Genomic DNA, 20825 nt, shown 5'->3' on the forward strand with positions numbered 1-20825 from the left:
CCTCTGCCAAACCTGTAAAAACTGTCGGGGTTCCTGGACAGAGCCTATTATGTGTGTTGCCCACAATCTTAAATCTATTTTGGAGGCCCTTAAACCATCCAGTAATGGGGAAGTTTTCTTCTCATTACCATCTTCGAACCTAGCTGGCATTATCTAAACTCACCGCTGCAATCCTTCACACTGGAATAGTTCTTATGAATCCGTTCTTCACCTTCCTCAGGCATCTGATATCCAGGGCAAGATAGTTTGTGGTTTACCTATTTCACCATGGATGTTACAGTCAGGGTGCTATGGCAGATTAGAAATTGGTTTGCATAGTTCTAGTGCCACCCGCTAGTTTTGGGTAGGACGACATTTCAAGTTACCAAATGAGTGTGTAAGATTCTCAATTAATGTTCAACCACCAGTTTTGATTTTGGTCAGTAGTTTTTACATCTCCCCGTGATCTGCGTGGGTTTTCTCCAAGATCTTCCGTTTTCTCCCACACTACAAAGGTTTGTAGGTTAATTGGCTTAGTATAAAATGTAAATTGTCCTTAGTTTAGGATAGTGTTAATGTGCGGGGATCGTTGGTCGGCGTGGACTCAGTGGGCTGGAGGGCCTGTTTTTGCGCTGTTACTTTAAACTAAAACAAAACTAACAAGAAGTAGTCAGTGGTCAGTCAAAAGCTTCCCTCAACGTGTTTTGCAGTTTGTGACCTGTTCCCATCATGTGAAATTGCATATCATCATTTTTAATGATCAATCCACATATAAAAATGATGCAGTACCTTCTTCAGGAATGGAAGTGGTCTCAGGAAGTGGTCTTGGCTTGAGCCAGCGCCTCACGGGAAAATGACCCAGGTCTTCAGCCTCCTCACAGCAGCTTATAAATGCCTGACTGCAGGGGAAGCCTAGGCTTGGCTTCTCTTCACACACTCTGTACTGGTTCCAAAATATAATACCTAATGTACAGCAGTCACAACATTTCTGGAAGGGGAACCAAATTAGAGCAGATAATAACAAATCATTACAGTACAAATCCAATATTTAACAAGAAATATTTCTTTAGCATTCCGATCAAGCAGATAAGATCTCCAGATTACACTAATAATACTAGGACCCTGATTATAAATGATGAGATGAAATGGCAAACAAAACGTGCAGGAGCAAGACCTCCGGCTCCATGACTTAAAGGAACATGATCTAGCATGGCACAGTGGCGCAGGGGTAGAGGTGCTGCCTTACAGCGCCAAAGACATGGGTTCGATCGCAACTAAGGGGGCTGTCTGTTCTCCCCGTAACTGCGTGGTTTCTCTGAGATCTTTGGTTTTCTCCCACACACCAAAGATGTACAGGTTTGTAGTTTAATTGGCTTGGTATAATTGTAATTTGTTCCTAGTGTGTGTAGGATAGTGTTACTGTACGGGGATCACTGGTCGGTGCAGACTTGGTGGGCCGAAGGGCCTATTTCCGCACTGTATCTCTAAACTAAACTAGTTTTCCCAGTAAAGATGAAACGCCTACAGTTTCCTTTCACGATTGTTTCCCATATCAGTTCCTTGGCCTGAATGTAGTGGGCAAATTTATTTGACTGGACAGTTTTGTCATCAATGGACACTTGGTTGTGAATACCATCAGCTGATTCCTGCCTGTTAGTTAACTGAGAAATGCAGTGTTTCATAGATGACCCAAAATACAATGTATGTGAAACCATTTAGCACAAGGGACTTCAAAACAAAATCTGACATTATGTTATGATGGAATACATGGAATGTATGTACTAACCCAATGGCTGCACACAGAGGTAGGTTTTCAAAAAGATCTACCTTTGAAAGATCTCTTACTGGAGTGAATGAACATGAAATATAAATATGGGAGAGGAAATCCCAGAAAGCAATTATTAAACTTTCTCTGGAACAAATTGCAAGCGATTCTAGGTGCTTAACGAAACAACATTTCAGGTTTAACTCAACGATCTGAGCTTTGCCAACTTTGTCCTCTGTCTCAGATTTACTTCGCTCTACATATTCCTTCCCCTTTCAGGGTGTGATGTTCAACACAGTCTTGATAACCGTATTATTTTCAATACAATTAACGATAATTATACTATACTGCCGAGTGTGCTGCTTTCCATAACATTGGAACATTTCCGCAACATGTCATTCCATAACATGGATGCGGATGGCAGAAGGAAATGTGTTCCATCCCATTCCCCCGGGATAGGTCAGTCCCTAGTGATAGCACAGTACCTTGATCCAATCCCAAACACAACCTTTCTCTTGAAGATAAGGCAGAAAATGCTGGTGTAAGTGCGGCAGCGGGTCAGACAGCATCTCTGGAGAAAAGGAATAAGTGATGTTTCGGGTCGAGACCCTTCTTCAGACTGAAAGATAGAGAAGGCAGGACAAAACAGAGCCAGCAACAGATGACCTCAGGAAGGATGGAGTCCACAATGGCCCATTGTTGGCTGGGGAAGATGTGGTAACTACAGGGATACAAGGATATGAACAGAGGAACTAGTAGGGTTGGCTAGGGTGGGGGAGGGGGCAGAGTGGAGGGGAGAAAGAATGCAGGAGTTACTTGAAATTAGAGAAATTAATATTCATACCGCTGGGATGTGAGCTGCCCAAGTGAAATATTAGATGCTGTTCCTCCAATTTGAATGTGGCCTCACTCCGACAGTGGAGGAGGCCCAGGACAGAAAGTTCCATGTGGGGATGGGAGGGGGAGTTAAAGTGTTTCTGCCAACCAGGAGATGAGGTAGGCCACGGCTGACCTAACATGAGTGTTCAGCGAAACGATCGTCAAGCCTATGCTTGGTCTCGCCGATATATATGAGCGTACACCAGGAGCCCCGGGGATCAGGATGATGGTGAGGTTGGAGGAGGTGCAAGTGAAATTTTCCCCCCACTCAGGTTTACTTTATACAAGCAAAATAAGTCATGAACAGACATTGCAAGGAGGGGAGCTCTCAGCACAGTACTTGCCTTGTATATGTCGGCTCCACAGACATCTTTAGGGTTTGCAAAGCAGTCTTCACTTTCTTTAGCAAAGTTCATACCCACCAAACAGCTTTGCTCCTCCAAGTATGAGATGCAACACTGTTTCCGAGCAATTCTGTTACAAAACACAGGCATGTTAAAATCAAGGCAGTGTTTATGCGAATGGAGTTAGCAAAATTATCACACCATTCAAGTCGTGGCATAAATATTCATGAGCCTTGAAATTTCAAAGGAAAGATTTTGAATTTTGCATAGATGATAAGACATGATATTAACGTCAGCTTCAAAGCTGCAACAAGAGATTGGGAGAATGGTTAAATAGTACTGCCTAGGAAGGAACTGCAGATGTTGGTTTTAACCAAAGATAGACACTCGTCCCTTCCCATCCAAACCACCCCCTCCCCAGGTACTTTCCATTGCAACCGCAGGAGACGCAACACCTGTCCCTTTACCTCCCCCCTTGACTCCATCCAAGGACCCATACAGTCTTTCCAGGTGAGGCAGAGGTTCATCTGCACCTCCTCCAACCTCATCTACTGCATCTGCTGCTCCAGGTGTCAACTTCTCTACATCGGTGAGACCAAGCGCAGGCTCAGCGATCATTTCACTGAACACCTCCACTCAGTCAGTCTTAACCAACCTGATCTCCCGGTGGCTCAGCACTTCAACTCCCCCTCCCATTCCCAACCTGACCATTCTGTCTTGGGCCTCCTCCATTGTCAGAGTGAGGCCCAGCGCAAAATTGGAGGAACAGAAGCTCACATTTTGCTTGGGTAGTTTACACCCCAGCGGTATGAACATCGACTTCTCTAACTTCAGATAGCCCTTGTTTTCTCTCTCCATCCCCTTCCCCTTCCCACTTCTCCCACTAGTCTTACTGTCTCCGCCTACATTCTAACTTTGTCCCGCCCCCTCCTCTGACATCAGTCTGAAGAAGGGTCTCGACCCGAAACGTCGCCCGTTCCTTCTCTGCTAGAGATGCTGCCGCACCCGGAGTTACTCCAGCATTTTGTGTCTACCTTCTAAGGAACTGCAGGTGTTAGTTTAAACCAAAGATAGGCACAAAAATCTGGCGTAACTCAGTGTGACGGACTGCATCTCTGGAGAAAAGGAATAGGTGGCGTTTTGAGTCTGGACCCTTCTTCAGACCAAAAACGTCACCTATTTATTTTCTCCTGAGTTATATAGTACTATCCAGCATAGCTGCTCCATTTCAACTCTCCCATTAAGAGTTCTCCAAGCTGAACTCAGAGTAATCATAAGAGGCTAGACATAAAATGCCGGAGTAACTCAGTCGGACAGGCAGCATCTCTGGATAGAAGGAATGGGTGACGTTTCAGGTCGAGACCCTTCTTCAGGCCCATTCCTTCTCTCCAGAGATGCTGCCTGTCCCGCTGAGTTTCTCCAGCATTTTGTGTCTATCTTCAGTGTAAACCAACATCTGCAGTTCCTTCTTACACCAGTTAGTATTCCTAACATAATGCGCATGACTGAAACAAGAAACACTAAATATCTGCACATGTGTTGCTCTGGGCAGGTTGCTATAGGTTACATATGCTGATTTGTTGAGATAAGCTCTCCGTTCTCTATTGAGAGTGCTGAACATAAGATTCTTTTGGAGCTTCAGTCACTATATTTGCAATTCAAAATGTACAAAATCTTGCTGCCGATTAATTTCCCGTCATATTTGCAACTTAAAAAGTGTTACAGTAAGTATGTAACAAAGTCATTTGCAAGTAAATATGCAACACACTTCATCAGTTTAATTACTTAATTTACTACATCCTGTAAATAGATGAATTACCAATAGATAATTCACTCTAAGCATCCAATTAGGATGGTTAGATTATTACTTTGACCATTTTATTTGTGTAAGATCATATCTGCAGAGACATTTTAATATCCAACCATATCTCACGTCTAGTATTTTCCCATAGGATTAGGTTTCCATAGAAGCAAAATATGAAGCTAACAGCAGTTATCAGGCAACTGAAGCATCCAACCACAACCAGAGAGCAGTCCCGAACTACTATCTACCTCATTGGTGACCCTCGGCCTATCTTTGTTTGGACTTTGCTGGCTTTACCTTGCACTAAACGTTATTCCCTTATCATGTATCTATACACTGTGAATGGCTCGATTGTGATCATGTATAGTCTTTCCACTGACTGGTTAGCACGTAACAAAAGCTTTTCACTGTACCTCGGTACATGTGTGCTGCCTGTCCCACCGAGTTACTCCAGCATTTTGGGTCTATCTTTGGTTTAAACCAGCACCTGCAGTTCCTTCCTTACACAGGCCCATTTTATTCTTCCCACATTCCTCTCAACTCCCATAAGATTCCACCATTCATTGTGAAAACAGGAGTAATTTACACCGGCCAATTAACCTGCCGACCTGCACGTATTTGGAAGACAAGAAGAAACCCGAGTACCCAGATGAAAACAAACTGTCACAGGGAGAACGTGCAAGCTCCACCAGAAGTCAAGGTTGAACTTGGGTTGCAGGAAGTTATGAGGCAGCTGCATAACTCTCCACACACGCAGCTAATAGCACAGCTTACTCAAGTCACACAAGAAAATCATCTCATCAAAAAAAGGGTCTCGACCCGAAAAACGTCACCAATTCCTTTTCTCCAGAGGGTGCTGTCTGACCCGTTGAGTTACTCCAGCCTTTTGTGCCTATCTTCAGGAAAATCATAGCCTTTGGATTCACCTCTCCACATAAAGAGTGGTACGAATGTTGGTTTGGTTTAGTTTAATTTAGTTTAGAGATAAAGCGCAGAAACAGACCCTTCGGCCCATCGAGTGCACACCGACCAGCAATCCCCACACTTTAACGCTATCCCACACACACTTGGGACAATTTTACAATTATACAATGCCAATGAACCTACAAACCTGTACGTCTTTGGAGTGTGGGAGGAAACCGAAGATCTCGGTGAAAACCTATGCTGTCACGGGGAGAACGTACAAACTCCAGTACCGGTAGTCAGGATCGAACCTTGGTCTCTGGCGCTGCAAGTGCTGAAAGGCAGCATCTCTACTGCTGCGCCACCATTACAGATGCAATTAAAACAGTGAAAATATATTGCTGTTGAACTGAATTGTGCCAGAATCCATGCGATTCCCCTACCCAACTCTCCATTGTGTAAATGCTACAAAGCATGCCGAATATTTGCATGTTTTGTGCTTGTAATAGTTAAAGGAGAAAGACAAGTAGAATTTCTGGGGTCTTTGCAAATCAGCAGCAGTCAGAGGTTTAGTTTAGTTTAGAGATACAGCGCGGAAACAGGCCCTTTGGCCCACCGAGTCCGCACCGATCAGCGATCCCCGCACATTAACACACTTAGAGCAATTTTACATTTATACCGGGCCAATTAACCTACAAACCTGAGCATTAATTTGAGGAGTACCTTGCCTGAGCATTAATGTGAGGAGTACCTTGCCTGAGCATTAATGTGAGGAGTACCTTGCCTGAGGATTCATTTGTGCATTGTGATGAATAGGAGAGAATGCTTCAGATTGCAGCAAAATGCACCATGAAGTGTTCGTTGCTAACATAAAGTGTTTAAAGAAAAGGTTTTATGATACTGCTGACTTAGTTTAGTTTAGTTGAGATACCGTGCTGAAACAGGCCCTTTGGCCCACCGAGTCCGCACTGACCAGCGATCCCTACACATTAACACTACCCTACACACACTAGGGACAATTTTACATTAATACCAATTAACCTTGAAACCTGTACGTCTTTGGAGCGTGGGAGGAAACCGAAGATCGTGGAGAAAACCCACGCATGTCATGGGGAGAACGTACAAACTCCGTACAAGAACTTGCAGTCAGGATCGAACCCGGGTCTCTGGCGCTGTAAGGCAGTAGCTCTACCGCTGCGCCACCGTGCCACTAGGTGGGGTGACTGTCAAATTCTTAAACCACCAAAGACACCAGTTGTGAAGAAGTCAGTCCAAAACATCGTTTGTTATTGCTGCTTCAAAAACAGTGCAGCTTGTTGGTCACTGAATTATGCAAAAGTGAATGTAGGGAAGAGGATGCGAAATTTAATGCTATTTCCTCAGGCACTTACCATTTCCCTTCTTAGAACAATATTGTTTATAGCACAGTGAAAAATGATTCCAAATTTGCAAGGCCATCCTTAATGTATTATACTTTAATTATGTTTTTCCTGCAGATTGTTCTCAGGATATGTAAGATATGTTGAGGGCCTTTCCTGGTTAAAGGGACTTGATTGTATGTAGCACATTTCATTACATGAGGGTCAAAATGCTTTTCTGGACTGTTAACTCAGTTTAAGCTACGCACCATGTTGGGCAATGGACATCTTCTGTTTCTCAGGGTAAACCTAATACTAACATAAAAGAGCTATATTAAAAACAGAAGAGCCATCCTCTCTCTGTCTCCACCATTGGACCCAGCGTGGGGGAACCACAGTGAAGGGGGGGGGGGGGGGGAGAACAGAGGAGGATCTGGCATGGGATACTTTGTAACAGTTTGAATCTGTATCCCTAAAGGGATAAGAACACTACTCATGAGACTACTTCGGACGAGAAATGAGGTTGGTGATATAATGACTGAGGTCACCGTGTATATTGATGTGTGACACCAGCATTGTGGTAGATGACATAGAGATGGTAGATGAGCAAGCCAGGAAAAGTGCCTAAAACAATGAGGTGCCAACCTGGTGAAGCTGCAACAAGATTCCCTTAATTGTATCCTCTGAATCTGCACGCAGCAAATCAGATCAAAGCTTCACTATCCTGCTGCATACAGTTGTAAATTGTGGTGAATGATTTAAAATAAAATAAAGATAGGATGAGACTCAAATAACTGCTGCCATTCTCAAATGGTAGATCCCAGGACTCTGTCGACGTCCTTTATGTGGCGACTATTCGTATATCCTGTGTATGCAAAACTAAGAATTTCACTGTGACTTGTCGCATGTGACAATAAAGTATTCATCCATTCATTCATTGTTAAACTTCCTAAAATCATGCCTACCCAAGTCATCATAGTTAGTATAAGTTGTCAAGAAACACTTTAAATTGGCACTTGCCCCCATCTCTTTTCCAGCCTCATCTCCCCCTATCACAATCAGTCTGAAGAGTCACAACCAGATATCTTGCCTGTCCATGTCCTCCAGAGATGCTGCCTGACCCCTCCAGAGATGCTCCCAGACCCACTGAGTTACTCCAGCACTTTGCATCTTTTTTTGTACACCAACGTCTGCAGTTCATTGTTTCTACGCTTTGAATTTCATCATGTTAATGAACAATTGATTATGTATTTTAGTGTTGTTCAGAAACAAATGACCCAATCGCAACTGCTTTTTTTTTTTGCTTATCATAGGTTAACCCACTCCTTCGTGGGATCATTCTTGTAAGCCTCCTCTGGACCGTCTCCAGAGCCAGCAGATTCTCCCTCAGAGACGATGACCAAAGTTGCTCACACTCCTTGGCATACAATCTTCTGGAGAAATGACCAAAAAAAAACACCTAAGAATGACAAAGTAATAAAAAAAGAACACTCGGAGCTTGCTCATCTATCTCTTTATCATTGTTGGTGAACCAGTTGAATTCTTCGCCACAGAAGGCTGTGGAGATCAAGTCAATGGATATTTTTTAGACAGAGATAAATAGATCTTTTATTAGTATGGGTGTTAGATGTTATGGGGAGAAGACAGTAGAATGGGGTTGAGGGGGAAGAGTTAGATCAGCAATGATTGAATGGCGGAGAAGATTTGATGGGCCAAACGGCCTGGTGGTGCTCCTATCACTTATGAACTTATGAACTTTAAGGATGGCCCTCCAAATGCTGTTGTGATGTTTAAAGACACTTCTAAGATGTACACACGTTGAGAGGAATTTCTAATGGAAAACGTTGGCAATGCCTCCATTCAGAATTGCAATCACAGCAAAGCCAGCTCTACAAAGTACCATAGACTCCTTCCTTAATAAGAGACATCAATGAAAGATTTGAGTTTAACTTTTATTTGATGCGCTCACCATCATTATAGGATTTCAAGCCATGTTTTCAGGATTTTCAGTTGATTATCCAGCCAGTCCTTTAACCTAAACCACAATTTGTTCCAAAGATAAAAAGAATGTTTGCAACAACAACATCTCTGCATAAGCCATCAAGGCAGAGTTCTCAGTTCCTTCAAAATAATGTGGAGGAAGGAACTGCAGATGCTGGTTTACACTGAAGATGGACCCTAATTGCTGGAGTAACTTTGTGGGACAGACAGCATCTCTGGAGAGATGGAATGGGTGTCGTTTCGGGTCAAGACCCTTCTTCAAAAATACAGTAACCTCAGGTAAAGGCATTTAATCATTTTTTAGTTGAATGTTGAATGATCAACACAGCTATTGTTGGCTAAAGGGCTGGTCCTTCGTGTGCTGTGCTCCACTGTTCTCTGCTTTATGTTCTATGTTCTATGATCATAAATACAAGGCCACATTTTGTTCAACACATGCATTTAAGATAAATGTTAAAATGATCCATTGTGACATTTGTGCAAAAAAGAGTGTAGGAAAAGTTAGAGAAAGACATTCATCCCAATGAGCCAACTCCTTCCACAATCTATACACAAATGCAGGTCTTAAAGGGGGTAGGATTTGACCATAAGGCCACCGAGCCTGCTCCACCATGGCTGAAGTTGGGCCTCGACCAAAAACGTCACTGTTTCCTTCTCTCCAGAGATGCTGCCTGTCCCACGGAGTTGCTCCAGCATTTTGAGTCTATCTATTAGGTATGTTGCAAAGCCTACCTGAAGCGTCTTTGAAAATCTGCCGCTGCGTGTGTGCGCGATTTTGGCGCCGTTTAGAGGGGGGCGGGTTTAAAACGCGATTTTCTCTAGGCTGTTCAAATCGAAGATGTTCAGCCTAGTTAATTATTAACGAAAAATCGCTGGAAGACCCCGTCGCAAAAGCTATTATTAGGTTTAAAGGCCTCGTATAATAGTTATAGTAGTTTAAAAATCAATCTCTAAACCCGCGACCGCCAGCAACCGCAGGGTCTCATAAAGCAAATAGCAGAAGTTAGGTTGTATATTTTTACATTAAAAAGGGCTTCTAAAGATCCCTTTATACAAAATTTAATATTGCGAGTAGCTCAATTTGGGCCCATTATATCCCGCAGTATTTTTCTGGGCATTTGGGGCACAAATCTACCGCAATGTGAACGTTCTAAACCAGCGCGTTCACAGGAACCCACTGGAAAGCTGATTTAAATGGGCATTTATTTACAGCAATTGAACACTGAATTCCTTCCATTTGGTCTATAAATTAATGTAAATGAGATTTAAAAATCATGTTTTATTGTGAATTATTTGTGAATATTATTTGGACATTTAGGCTATTTAAAAATGTTAATCATTTATTAAGAAATGGATAGATGTTTAGATCTAGTAATTGAAGTCTGAAATTAGCTACAATTAGGTAACTAACTAATTATATGCTTTAATTTCAGGTCATCCAAGTAAGATTATTTTATATTTGTTTCAGAATGCTTCAATCTATGATAACTGAAAATTTCATTCAGTTCTCTTAATTTTTAAGAAAGTTATGGGCTTTTGACTGTTCACGATCACAACTTTTTTGTTATGTCCATAGAAAATCAATAGGGAACAAGATGCTCATTTCCGAGTATGAAAATGGCCATAACTTTTTAAATACTTGAGATATGAAAGTGAATTAGGTGTCAAATTAAACTTATTTTTATGCTTTATCTGATGGGATAAATTACAGACTTGATTTTTAAAATCTCAAAATTTTGTAACATTGCTATATCTATGGCTGAAATGAATTCTGGCCTCAAATCCACTTGTCTGCCCAACCGTTATTTTTGTTGATTCTTATACCTCAGAAATCGTCTTACGATTGAAAACGCAGCTGATGGCTCAGCATCCTCTGCCCTTTGGATCAGAGAATTCCAAAATGTCACATTCCTCGAGGAGAAGAAATTCCTTTTTACTTTTGATTTCAAAGGCACATCCCTCATTCTCTTCTCCAAGGAGTACAATTTCTTGTGGTGGAGAAGCCGGCGTGTGCCTAAAGTCCTGAGAGCTGAACTGTTTAAAGCTCCTGCAAGTGTCACTCCTGGCGGGTAGGTTGAGGGGGGCGTTCCCAGAGAAACGCGGCCCAAGAAGAAGACTTCAATCACGTGGACCGCCGTGGTGGGAGGGGGATGAACAAAGGAGGACCCAATGTGGGGGGACTTCCGTGAGAAAGGGGCAGGGGGCGGAGAACAGAGGAGGACCTGGAGCAGAACACTTTGTAACTTTTTCGGCACCCTTTATGTGGCGACTCTTTGCATACCTTGGATATGCAAAACAAAGACATTGACTGTGACTTGTCGCATGTGACAACAACGTTTTCATTCATTCATTCATTCATTCATTCATTCATTCATTCATTCACAAGTGGTGGATAGTGGCTGGCCAATAGTTGGAGAACCACGACAGTTGACAAGGCAGAAGAAGTCTGAGGCAGAGAAAGACTCCCAGAGATCGTGGAGTCCATGCCGTTGGGCCCGGGTCTACTTCTGTCAAGGACTCTGTGGTGTGCATCAGCCTCCCCACGTTCACAAATGTCACACACAGGTGTCCACTAAATGGGATCCAACACCTGTACATCCCCACAATAAACTCTGTGGCTCCAGAATCAGCCCAACCAACAGAAATCATACTCATCATAACATTATAAGATCATAGGTGAATAAAGTAGAATTAGACCATTCGGCCCATCACATCTACTCTGCTATTCAATCATGGCTGATCAATCTCTCCCTCCTCATCCCATTCTCCTGCCTTCATCCCATAACCCCTGACACCTGTATTAATCAATGTCAAATAATCGCTGATGATGATGAGTTCCCACCAGGAGAAATATCTGAATGACATCTGCCCTGCAAAGTTCCCAGATTTTTATGTTTCAATAAGATATTTCCTTCCGTGTTTGACATTTCAGGGAATCTCAACCCAATCTGCTTAATCTCAGACACAAAATGCTGGAGTAACTCAGCTGGACAGGCAGCATCTCTGGAGAGAAGGAATGGGTGACGTTTCGGGTTGAGACCCTTCTGCAGACAATCTTACTCTTATGTGATCCCATCAGTAGCTGGATATCCATCTTTCCCGAAGAGCGACCCCTTTACTTTGCACTTAACCCTCACACAAGTCAAACAGATCTAGGAATGTTCGGCCATGATCAGTGATCAGCCATGATCACATTGATTGGTGGTGCTGGCTTGAAGGGCCAAATGTCCTACTCCTGCACCTATTGTCTATTGAATGTTTAACAGGCCACAACCACCTTATCCTTTTTGCAATCGATCAGTTCACAAATCCATTTTCTAGTGTGAACAACTGCTTTCAAATTTCTCGGTCAAAGTTTATCAACTTATTTTATAACTGGAAATGCACAATAAATGCAAGTCTTCCTTGACTGCATGTCTTGCAGGTTTAAACAAAGAAATATAATTTCTTGAAAGCTAATCTTGCCTATTGACATGCCGCAGACTACTTGCATTTCATGTGCCCTTTGGCATTCGTTTTATTTTATTATTCTTTTCATCTCCAGTGGTCTCTCATAAGGTCATGAGATAGAAGCAGAATTAGGCCATTCGGCCCATCAAGTCTACTCCGCCAACCAATCATGGCTGATCTACCTCTTCCTCCTAACTCCATTCCCCTGCCTTTTCCCCATAACCCCTGACACCCGTACTAATCAAGAATCTATCTAGCTCTCCGTTAAAAATATCAATTGACGGCCTCCACAGCCTTCAATGGCAAAGAATTCCACAGATTCACCACCCTCTGACTAAACAAATTCCTCCTCATTTCCTTCCTAAAGGAATGTCCTTTAATTCTGAGGCTGTGCCCTCTGGTCCTAGACTCTCCCACTAGTGGAAATATCCTCTCCACATCCACCCTATCCAAGCCTTTCACTCGTCTGTATGTTTCAATGTATGTTCCTCTCATCCTTCTAAACTCCAGCGAGTACAGGCCCAGTGCGTCTCGTAAGAATTCTTAATTACATTGTTCCATGGGGAAAACAAACTGTATTCAATTCAGACAATAACTGAGGCCTCCACTGGAGAACTGTAAATATCGTGGCCTACAATTTGAAAATGTGCAAGGTATATTGAAAATTCCAGCTTCAGTACTAATTTTAATATGCTGGCCAATGGATGAGACCTTTGAGTGATTAACGTATTAAAAATGATTTGTGCAATTTTTTATTCCAATGAAATTATGCCCATTTATAAATCAATTAACAGTCATCCATTTGGTACTTGCCCCAGGGTATTTTTCCAACCTATTAATCTGTTTTAATTATTTAACGGTATACCTGAAGATGTTCTACATTCGTTAATGTAGTGCCCTGTGAAGGAATACAATAAATCAGCGATTGCCGGATAATTTACAGATTCACTTCACTAGGGGAAATTAATTTTTCAATAACTGATGATTTTTATACCAATTGAATAGCTTGGTATATAATAAATATAAAACCATATTTCTTCTTGGGTTCAACTGTGTCAACATCAGGCACTGCTGTATCAAACCCCAACACAGACAATGCGAGATTGAAGACTTGTGGTCAACATACTAACCAGGTACATTAGCCCAACCAGCTTTTGTAAAGCAAATGTTCTTTAGTGGAGGTGATGGCATAATTATTGCAAACGCTGGGGCAAAGAATAACACAGATTCATCACCCTCTGACTAAAGACATTTCTCCTCATCTCCTTACTAAAAGAACGTCCTTTAATTCTGAGGCTACGACCTGCAGTTCTAATCTTTCCCACTCTAGTCCTAGACTCCCCCACTCTAATTCTAAACTCTTCCTGTTGCTACAACTTTGAAAAAATAAAAATGTTTATCAGTGGATACTCAAACATGTGTGGCATACTTTTGTTGATAATACTTTGCTTCTCTTACCATCTTCCAGGGTATCTGAGTCATTCATTGACTATAATACGCACAGTTGAGGAACACACTTACCTGCATGTGTGAGATTCTAGCCCACTCGCAGGGATATCAAAGCATTGGCCGTTGTCTGCAGCCCACTGTTGTCCCGTCGTGCAGCAGTCTTCAATCACATCTATAGAAGCTGAAGGAAAAAAATGGATTGGCTTCACTATTTTGACCACATACAGTATGCATCGATCACAGCCTAGTAGGTTTCTCAATTTGTTTGTGTGTTCTGTATAGTCAGTGTTTCCACTTTGAAGGAAATTACCTGAAATTCAGGAAATTCAGGTTGTCTCCGGGTAATTTTAGAGAAATGAAATAATTTCGGGAATTTTCCTGGCCCGGTAAGCCTTCCCCAACTGCGCATGCGCGGATACCGGGCCCGCTGCGCACGTGCGAGGAGACGCGAAGGGGTCCAATCAGGCACGCGGAATGATTTGCAGGAAAAAAGTACCTGTATATCTACGACCATCGGCGCCTGCGTAGTTGGGAGAGGCCTGTCAACCGCGTCACAATTGAAAATGGCGCCGGTGACGTGGTAGGGACGCCGACTCCCGCACGTGCTCAGTGGGCCCGTTATCCGTGCGTGAGCAGTTGGGGCAGGCTTACTGGCACAGGAAATACCATCAAATTCCAGGTCATTTGGAATTCCATTTCAGGACACTTTGTTTGAGGTGCAGAAGCACTGTGTATAGGTGGCACTGTCCCTTGGTATTTGCAGCACATTAGCTTAGTTTAGTTTAGATATACAGCGCGGAAACAGGCCCTTCGGCCCACCAAATCCCCGCTGACCAGTGATCCCCGCACACTAACACTACCCTACACACACTGGGGATAATTTTACATTTATACCAAGCCAATTAACCTGCAAACCTGTGCGTCTTTGGAGTGTGGAAGGAAACCGAAGATCTCAGAGAAAACCCTCTCCGGCCATGGGGAGAACATACAGACTCTGTACAGACAGCACCCGTAGTCGGGATCGAACCCGGGTCTCTGGCGCTGTAAGGCAGCAACTCTATCGCTGCGCCATCTTTTAATTTGTTGGCTTTGTTGAATAAATATTTAATGTGTGTATATATTTATATTATGGTATATGGACACACTTATCTGTTTTGTAGTAAATGCCTACTATGTTATGTGTGCTGAGGCAAAGCAAGAATTTCATTGTCCTATACAGGGACACATGACAATAAACTCACTTGAACTTGAACTTGAACCAATTCTTGTAATTATCAGGGGAGTGTGAATTAACAACTTGCCCAAACTCTCTTTGCTCCTCTCCTTCAAGAAATGCGTCTGGCCTCTACTCCTTGCCTCTCCAGATGCACAAATACCTCATTCACATATCATTGAAACATCTCCATGCCAGTACCCCAATAGTTGCAGAGCAGAGGCATTGAAACATGCATTGAAAAACACTTTCTGGGTTGTGGTGTTTCCAGTGATGCTAATACAACAGTTCAAGTCCTGTCCCACTGTACGAGCTAATTCAAGAGATCTCCCGAGTTTAAACAAAAATCAAACTCGTGGTAAGCACATAGAATGTACGTAGTGGGTACGTAGGAGCTCGGGGACGTCTCTTAGCGGCTTGTAACGCTAACAGCAGGTACTCGGGAAACGCGGTAAGCTCGGGAAGACTCGTGAAGATTTTTCAACATGTTGAAAAATGTCCACAAGAGCCCCGAGTACCTACGAGCGGCCATTACTGTAAATCTCCGAGTTCGAATCAGGGCAAACTCGGGAGAACTCTTGAATGAACTCGTACAGTGGGACAGGGCTTTTACAATTGAACAAATGTTCTAAGAGTCAAGAGTCAATAGACAATAGACAATAGATGCAGGAGTAGGCCATTCGGCCCTTCGAGCCAGCACCGCCATTCAATGTGATCATGGCTGATCATTCCCAATCAGTACCCTGTTCCTGCCTTCTCCCCATATCCCCTGACTCCGCTATCTTTAAGTCCTATCTAGCTCTCTCTTGAAAGTATCCGGAGAACCGGCCTCCACCCCCCTCTGAGGCAGAGAATTCCTAGAAAGATACGGTAGTTTGGCAGTGTGTGTAAGCACTTGTGTTTGAAGCTGAGAGGCCACAGCTGGGAGGGCCCTGTGAAGAATGAATCACTGCCATTAATATTACTGTTTCCTGGAACCTAATGGTTTAGTGGTGGAGTTTCACATTTCAGCATTTTAACCCTTCTCTCCACCCTTGCTCTCCCTCTGTGTGGAGAGGTTGGAGAGAGAAGGTGGGGAACTGAAATCAAGCTTCCAGTACCCGAGACATCAGTGATGGACACAAAGTGCTGGAGGAACTCAGTGTGTCAGGCAGCATCTCTGGAGAAAAAAGATGATGTTTCGGGTCCCGACTATCTGCCTATTCAACCCCACTCCCCCTTCAGTTGTCCAACTATTGCCTGCCAGGCTTTGTCCTGCCTCTCCTCTCTTCCAGCTTTCCCCTTTCCCCGGAGTTGGATTCATGGGAGGGGGTCTTGGAGGGGAGAATACTCCTCAAACTGCGGAGCATCCTGGACAATACAGCTCACCCCTTCCGTGACACATGGGTCAACCTGAGGAGCACCTTCAGCAACAGACTGGTCCCACCAAGATGCAGCACAGAACGTCACAGGAGATCCTTCTTCCCTGTGGCTATCAAACTCTTCCCCCTTCTGCCATGGGGTAGGCTTAGATTGACTCCCCCTCCCCCTCCCATCCCCACCCCAATCTTTTCCACTCATCACTTTAATTTCATGCTTCACATGTGTTTTATGACGGTCGGCAGATCAATTTCCCTCCTGGGATAAAGTTCTATCGTATCGTATCATGTCGTATCCCTCTATAATCAGTCTGAAGAAGGGTCCCGGCCTGAAATGTCACCTCTCCACATTCTCCAGAAACACTGCCTGACACATTGAGTTATTCCACCGCATGATGTCTCTTTGGATCAGGGACTTGTTGTAAAACCCACCATCCTAATATTATACAAAAATGTTGGAGAAACTCAGCGGGAGCAGCAGCATCTATGGATCGAAGGAAATAGGCAACGTTTCGGGCCGAAACCCTTCTTCAGACTGATGTGCGGGTGGGGGGGGCGAGAAGAAGAAAGGAAGAGGCGGAGCCAGAGGGCTGAGGGAGAGCTGAGAAGGGGAGGAGACAGTTGGGACTACCTGAAATTAGAGAGGTTAATGTTCATACCGCTGGGGTACAAACTGCCCAAGCAGTATGAAAATTTGTATCTGGCAATTTTCACAAAACACATAGGGAAAAGACGATATTTAATAACTCAATGTTTTCCACACAATCATTCCTATAAAAGCATTCTAAGTATCCAGTTCCTGAGAGTAACGAGTAGTTAATATCGAAGATAGACACAAAAAGCTGGAGTATCTTGCCGTTACTTTAAATGCAGTTAAAGTGACCTCCCGGTTGCTGAACGCTTTAACTCCCCCTCCCATTCCCACTCTGACCTTCCTGTCCTGGGCCTCCTCCAATGTCAGAGTGAGGCCAAACGCAAATTCGAGGAACATCACCTCATATTTCACTTGGGCAGCTTACACCCCAGCGGTATGAAATTGATTTCTCTAAATTCAAGTAACCCTTGCATCCCTTCTCTCTCGGTCCCTCCCCCACCCAAGTCATTTCACGGACTAGAGGGGTCGAGATGGCCTGTTTCCGTGCTGTAATTGTTATATGGTTATTATAATTGTTATATGGTCATTGTAGTAGTTTCACTGTCGTCCTTGTGAGTTTCATTGTCTCATTATCACCTAGTCCACAGCCATTCATTTGTTCGATATCTCTCGATTTCACCGTCTATATCTCTCGTTTCCCTGTCCCCTGACTCTCAGTCTGAAGAAGGGTCTCGGCCCGAGATGTCGCCCATTCCTTCACTCCAGAGATGCTGCCTGTCCCACTGAGTTACTCCAGCTTTTTTTGTGTCTACTTCCGGTTTAAACCAGCACCTGCAGTTTCTTCCTACACAAGAAAGTAATATCACTAGAAGTGATCTTCACAAGCTTTTATAACCCACTCGGCAGTCCGCAAAAGAGAATAAGGTTCTCGTGCCCAAAACAGAACAAGGATATTTCTCTGTATTTACTATAAATCCATCTTCTGCAATCAATTATTACAAGACGGACTTTCAGAAGCGACATTCCTTCTATACACAGCTAAAACAAAAGTCTGCATTGAAGGCCTAAGCAGTGAAGTGCCAAACTCATTTGATATCAGCAACTAAAATTTCAAACCAAGCATGGGAGTTTATTTAATGTGAAAATTAGACAAATTTCATTATTCTACATCATTTTTTAACAGCCATTCGGTTTCATAAAGTTGTGAAAAAAACCTCTAGTCACAGTACCTGTAACAATCAATAGGAAACACAAAGTCCAAGTGAATGTTGCAGCATTGGAACAGTCCATTTCTCCTGTAGCGAAGGTACTTAAAATTCAAAAACCATGCAATGGAAATAATGGCAATCCTTCTCACAATGAGTTGTGGCACTCCGGTTTTTTTTTTGCTACTTTTTTGGGAAGAGCTACATTTCTGTCACTACTCACGTCCTCCACTTCGACCACCTTAGTCCTCGCTTGAAAGAGTCACAATGCGCTCAGGAAAGTGCAAACAGCATCATTTACCACCAAGTCACTTGTGACGACTGATCAGGGCCCACAGAAGGGGAACAGGAGTTCAGCAAAATCCAACTGGTTTATCTGAGACACATCTCCTTGTGCTGAATTCTTCCAAAAATATGTCACCCATTACTATTTGAATAAACAGATCAATTTCTGTTTACTAGTTGTAAGTAACCCGAAACCATTGCAGAAAATAATAACATTTTCAGGGTTTGAATTCATTTTATTTGTTTTAGTAAACTTTCCAGTTTGCTTTTCTGATGTAGAACACAGTTTGAAGAAATAAATTGGCCTCATTTTGTTGTTGGCTAAAGTCATAGGCCCCAACAAATTTCAACAGTGCAAACCTTGCCAGATGATAGATCTGATAGCCAATTGCGATTACTGGAATAAGCCAGTTTAACTCTCATAACTGCTGGTTAAAAATGATACTAAATGGCAAAAAAAAGTAAAAGCTTGACACCCCAAAGCAACCAAAGCTAACACTAGGAACTTCTAGAATGTAATGTATAAAATTATGAGAGGAATAGATGGGGTAGATGCACAGAGTCTCGTGCCCAGAGTAGGGGAATCGAGGACCAGAGGACATAGGTTTAAGGTGAAGACAAAAAGATTTAGTAGGAATCTGAGGGGTAAATTTTTCACACAGAGGGTGGTGGGTGTATGGAACGAACTGCCGGAGGAGGTAGTTGAGGCAGGGACTATCCCAACGTTTAAGAAACAGTTAGACAGGTACATGGACAAGTTTGGAGGGATATGGGCCAAACGCAGACAGGTGGGACTAGTGTAGCTGAGGCATGTTGGGTGGTGTGTGCATGTTGGGCCGAAGGACCTGTTTCTACACTGTATCACTCTATGACTCTGTGACTAAGTATACCAATGTTATTGACCAAAGCCAACTAAATACTAGTTGCTCTCCATGAGAGATGAGTAGCCCATCTGTGCTGACAAGAGCATCTATCTGGAATATATTTCTTCATGGGCTGCATAGATGTCTGACCCACTCCACATTTGATCTCAATATCTCATTGATTAGTTCATAAGTGATTGGAACAAAATGAGGTCATCAAGTCTACTCGGCCATTCAATCATGGCTGATCTAACTCTACCTATCAACCCCATTCTCCTGCCTTCCCCCCATAACCCCTGACGTCTCATGGTTTAGCTTAGTTTAGCTTAGAGATACAGCATGGAAACAGGCCATTCGGCCCAGCGGGTCCGCGCCGACCAGCGATCACCGCACATTAACACTATCCTAGAACCACTGGGGACAATTTTTACATTTACCATGCCAATTAACCTATAAACCTGGACATCTTTGGCATGTGGGAGGAAACCGAAGATGTCGGAGAAAACCCACGCAGGTCACGGGGAGAACGTACAAACTCCGTACAAACAGCACCCGTAGTCGGGATCGAACCCGGGTCTCCGGCACTGCATTCACTGAAAGGCAGTAACTCTACCGCTGCGCCACCGTTTCCAAACAAGGATGTTTCCCATTCCATTGGTTGACGTTGGAATCTGCTGTCAAAGGCTGAAGGGCAATTGAAGTTTTGAATTCCTGGGCCATCCGGCTCCCGAGGTTGAGTTTGTTTTCAAAGGAAAGATAATGAAAATGGCTGACATCTTCAGTCTCCCACAATGAAGCGTAGCACCAGTTAAAACAATTGCCTTGGGCCTGAATTGTTCACAGCATCCTGTTGCCCACCTGCTCATGAAATGTAAACGGTTGTTGGCAGATTGTCCAACTATCGTTATTAAGTGGGGATTTTTATTAATTAAATTTGTGGGGATTTACTATCTTTTGTGGCTTTTTGTTGACGTACATTTGAATCACAAGGCATATTCATGAGAGTTGAAGACTAAATGAGGGCAAGCTCTGGGGATGCACCAGTGTCTCTGGCTGGAGCAGCCATCTCTATAATGCAGGCTGCCTCGAAACACAGTTCCTCAATGAAAATGCAGCATCGATGCATTCATCATTATTTCCTTATGGCACCATAGTAGGTTTTAGGAATACAGAATTAAACATTCAAAGCCATCCTTTGATGTTGGATTTCATTATAATTTCACAAATCTGCATATTTTTAACGAGAAAAATATCAAATATCAAATGTTAACGTTCATCAAAGACCTCGATTGAAGAGACGCAAAAAGCTGGGGTAACTCAGCAGGGAAAGGCAGCATCTTTGGAGAGAAGGAATGGGTGACATTTCGAGTTGAG

The 20825-nt window shown here is 43.2% G+C and overlaps 1 protein-coding gene across 3 annotated transcripts in view; it reads right to left on the bottom strand.

Annotated features, from left to right (window-relative positions):
- fbln2 (fibulin 2) overlaps positions 1 to 20825 on the bottom strand; it is a 224809-nt gene that overhangs the window by 84825 nt on the left and 119159 nt on the right. For all 3 annotated transcript variants that reach the window (XM_033037199.1, XM_033037197.1, XM_033037198.1), the window contains 3 exons: positions 14005 to 14113; positions 2968 to 3097; positions 769 to 967 (listed from right to left, as the gene is read on the bottom strand). In XM_033037199.1, the coding sequence (XP_032893090.1) occupies positions 769 to 967; positions 2968 to 3097; positions 14005 to 14113 (438 nt within the window). The remainder of the gene's footprint in view (positions 1 to 768; positions 968 to 2967; positions 3098 to 14004; positions 14114 to 20825) is intronic.

Source organism: Amblyraja radiata, chromosome 18 (genome assembly GCF_010909765.2).
Source record: "Amblyraja radiata isolate CabotCenter1 chromosome 18, sAmbRad1.1.pri, whole genome shotgun sequence".
NCBI classification, from domain to species: Eukaryota; Metazoa; Chordata; class Chondrichthyes; order Rajiformes; family Rajidae; genus Amblyraja; species Amblyraja radiata.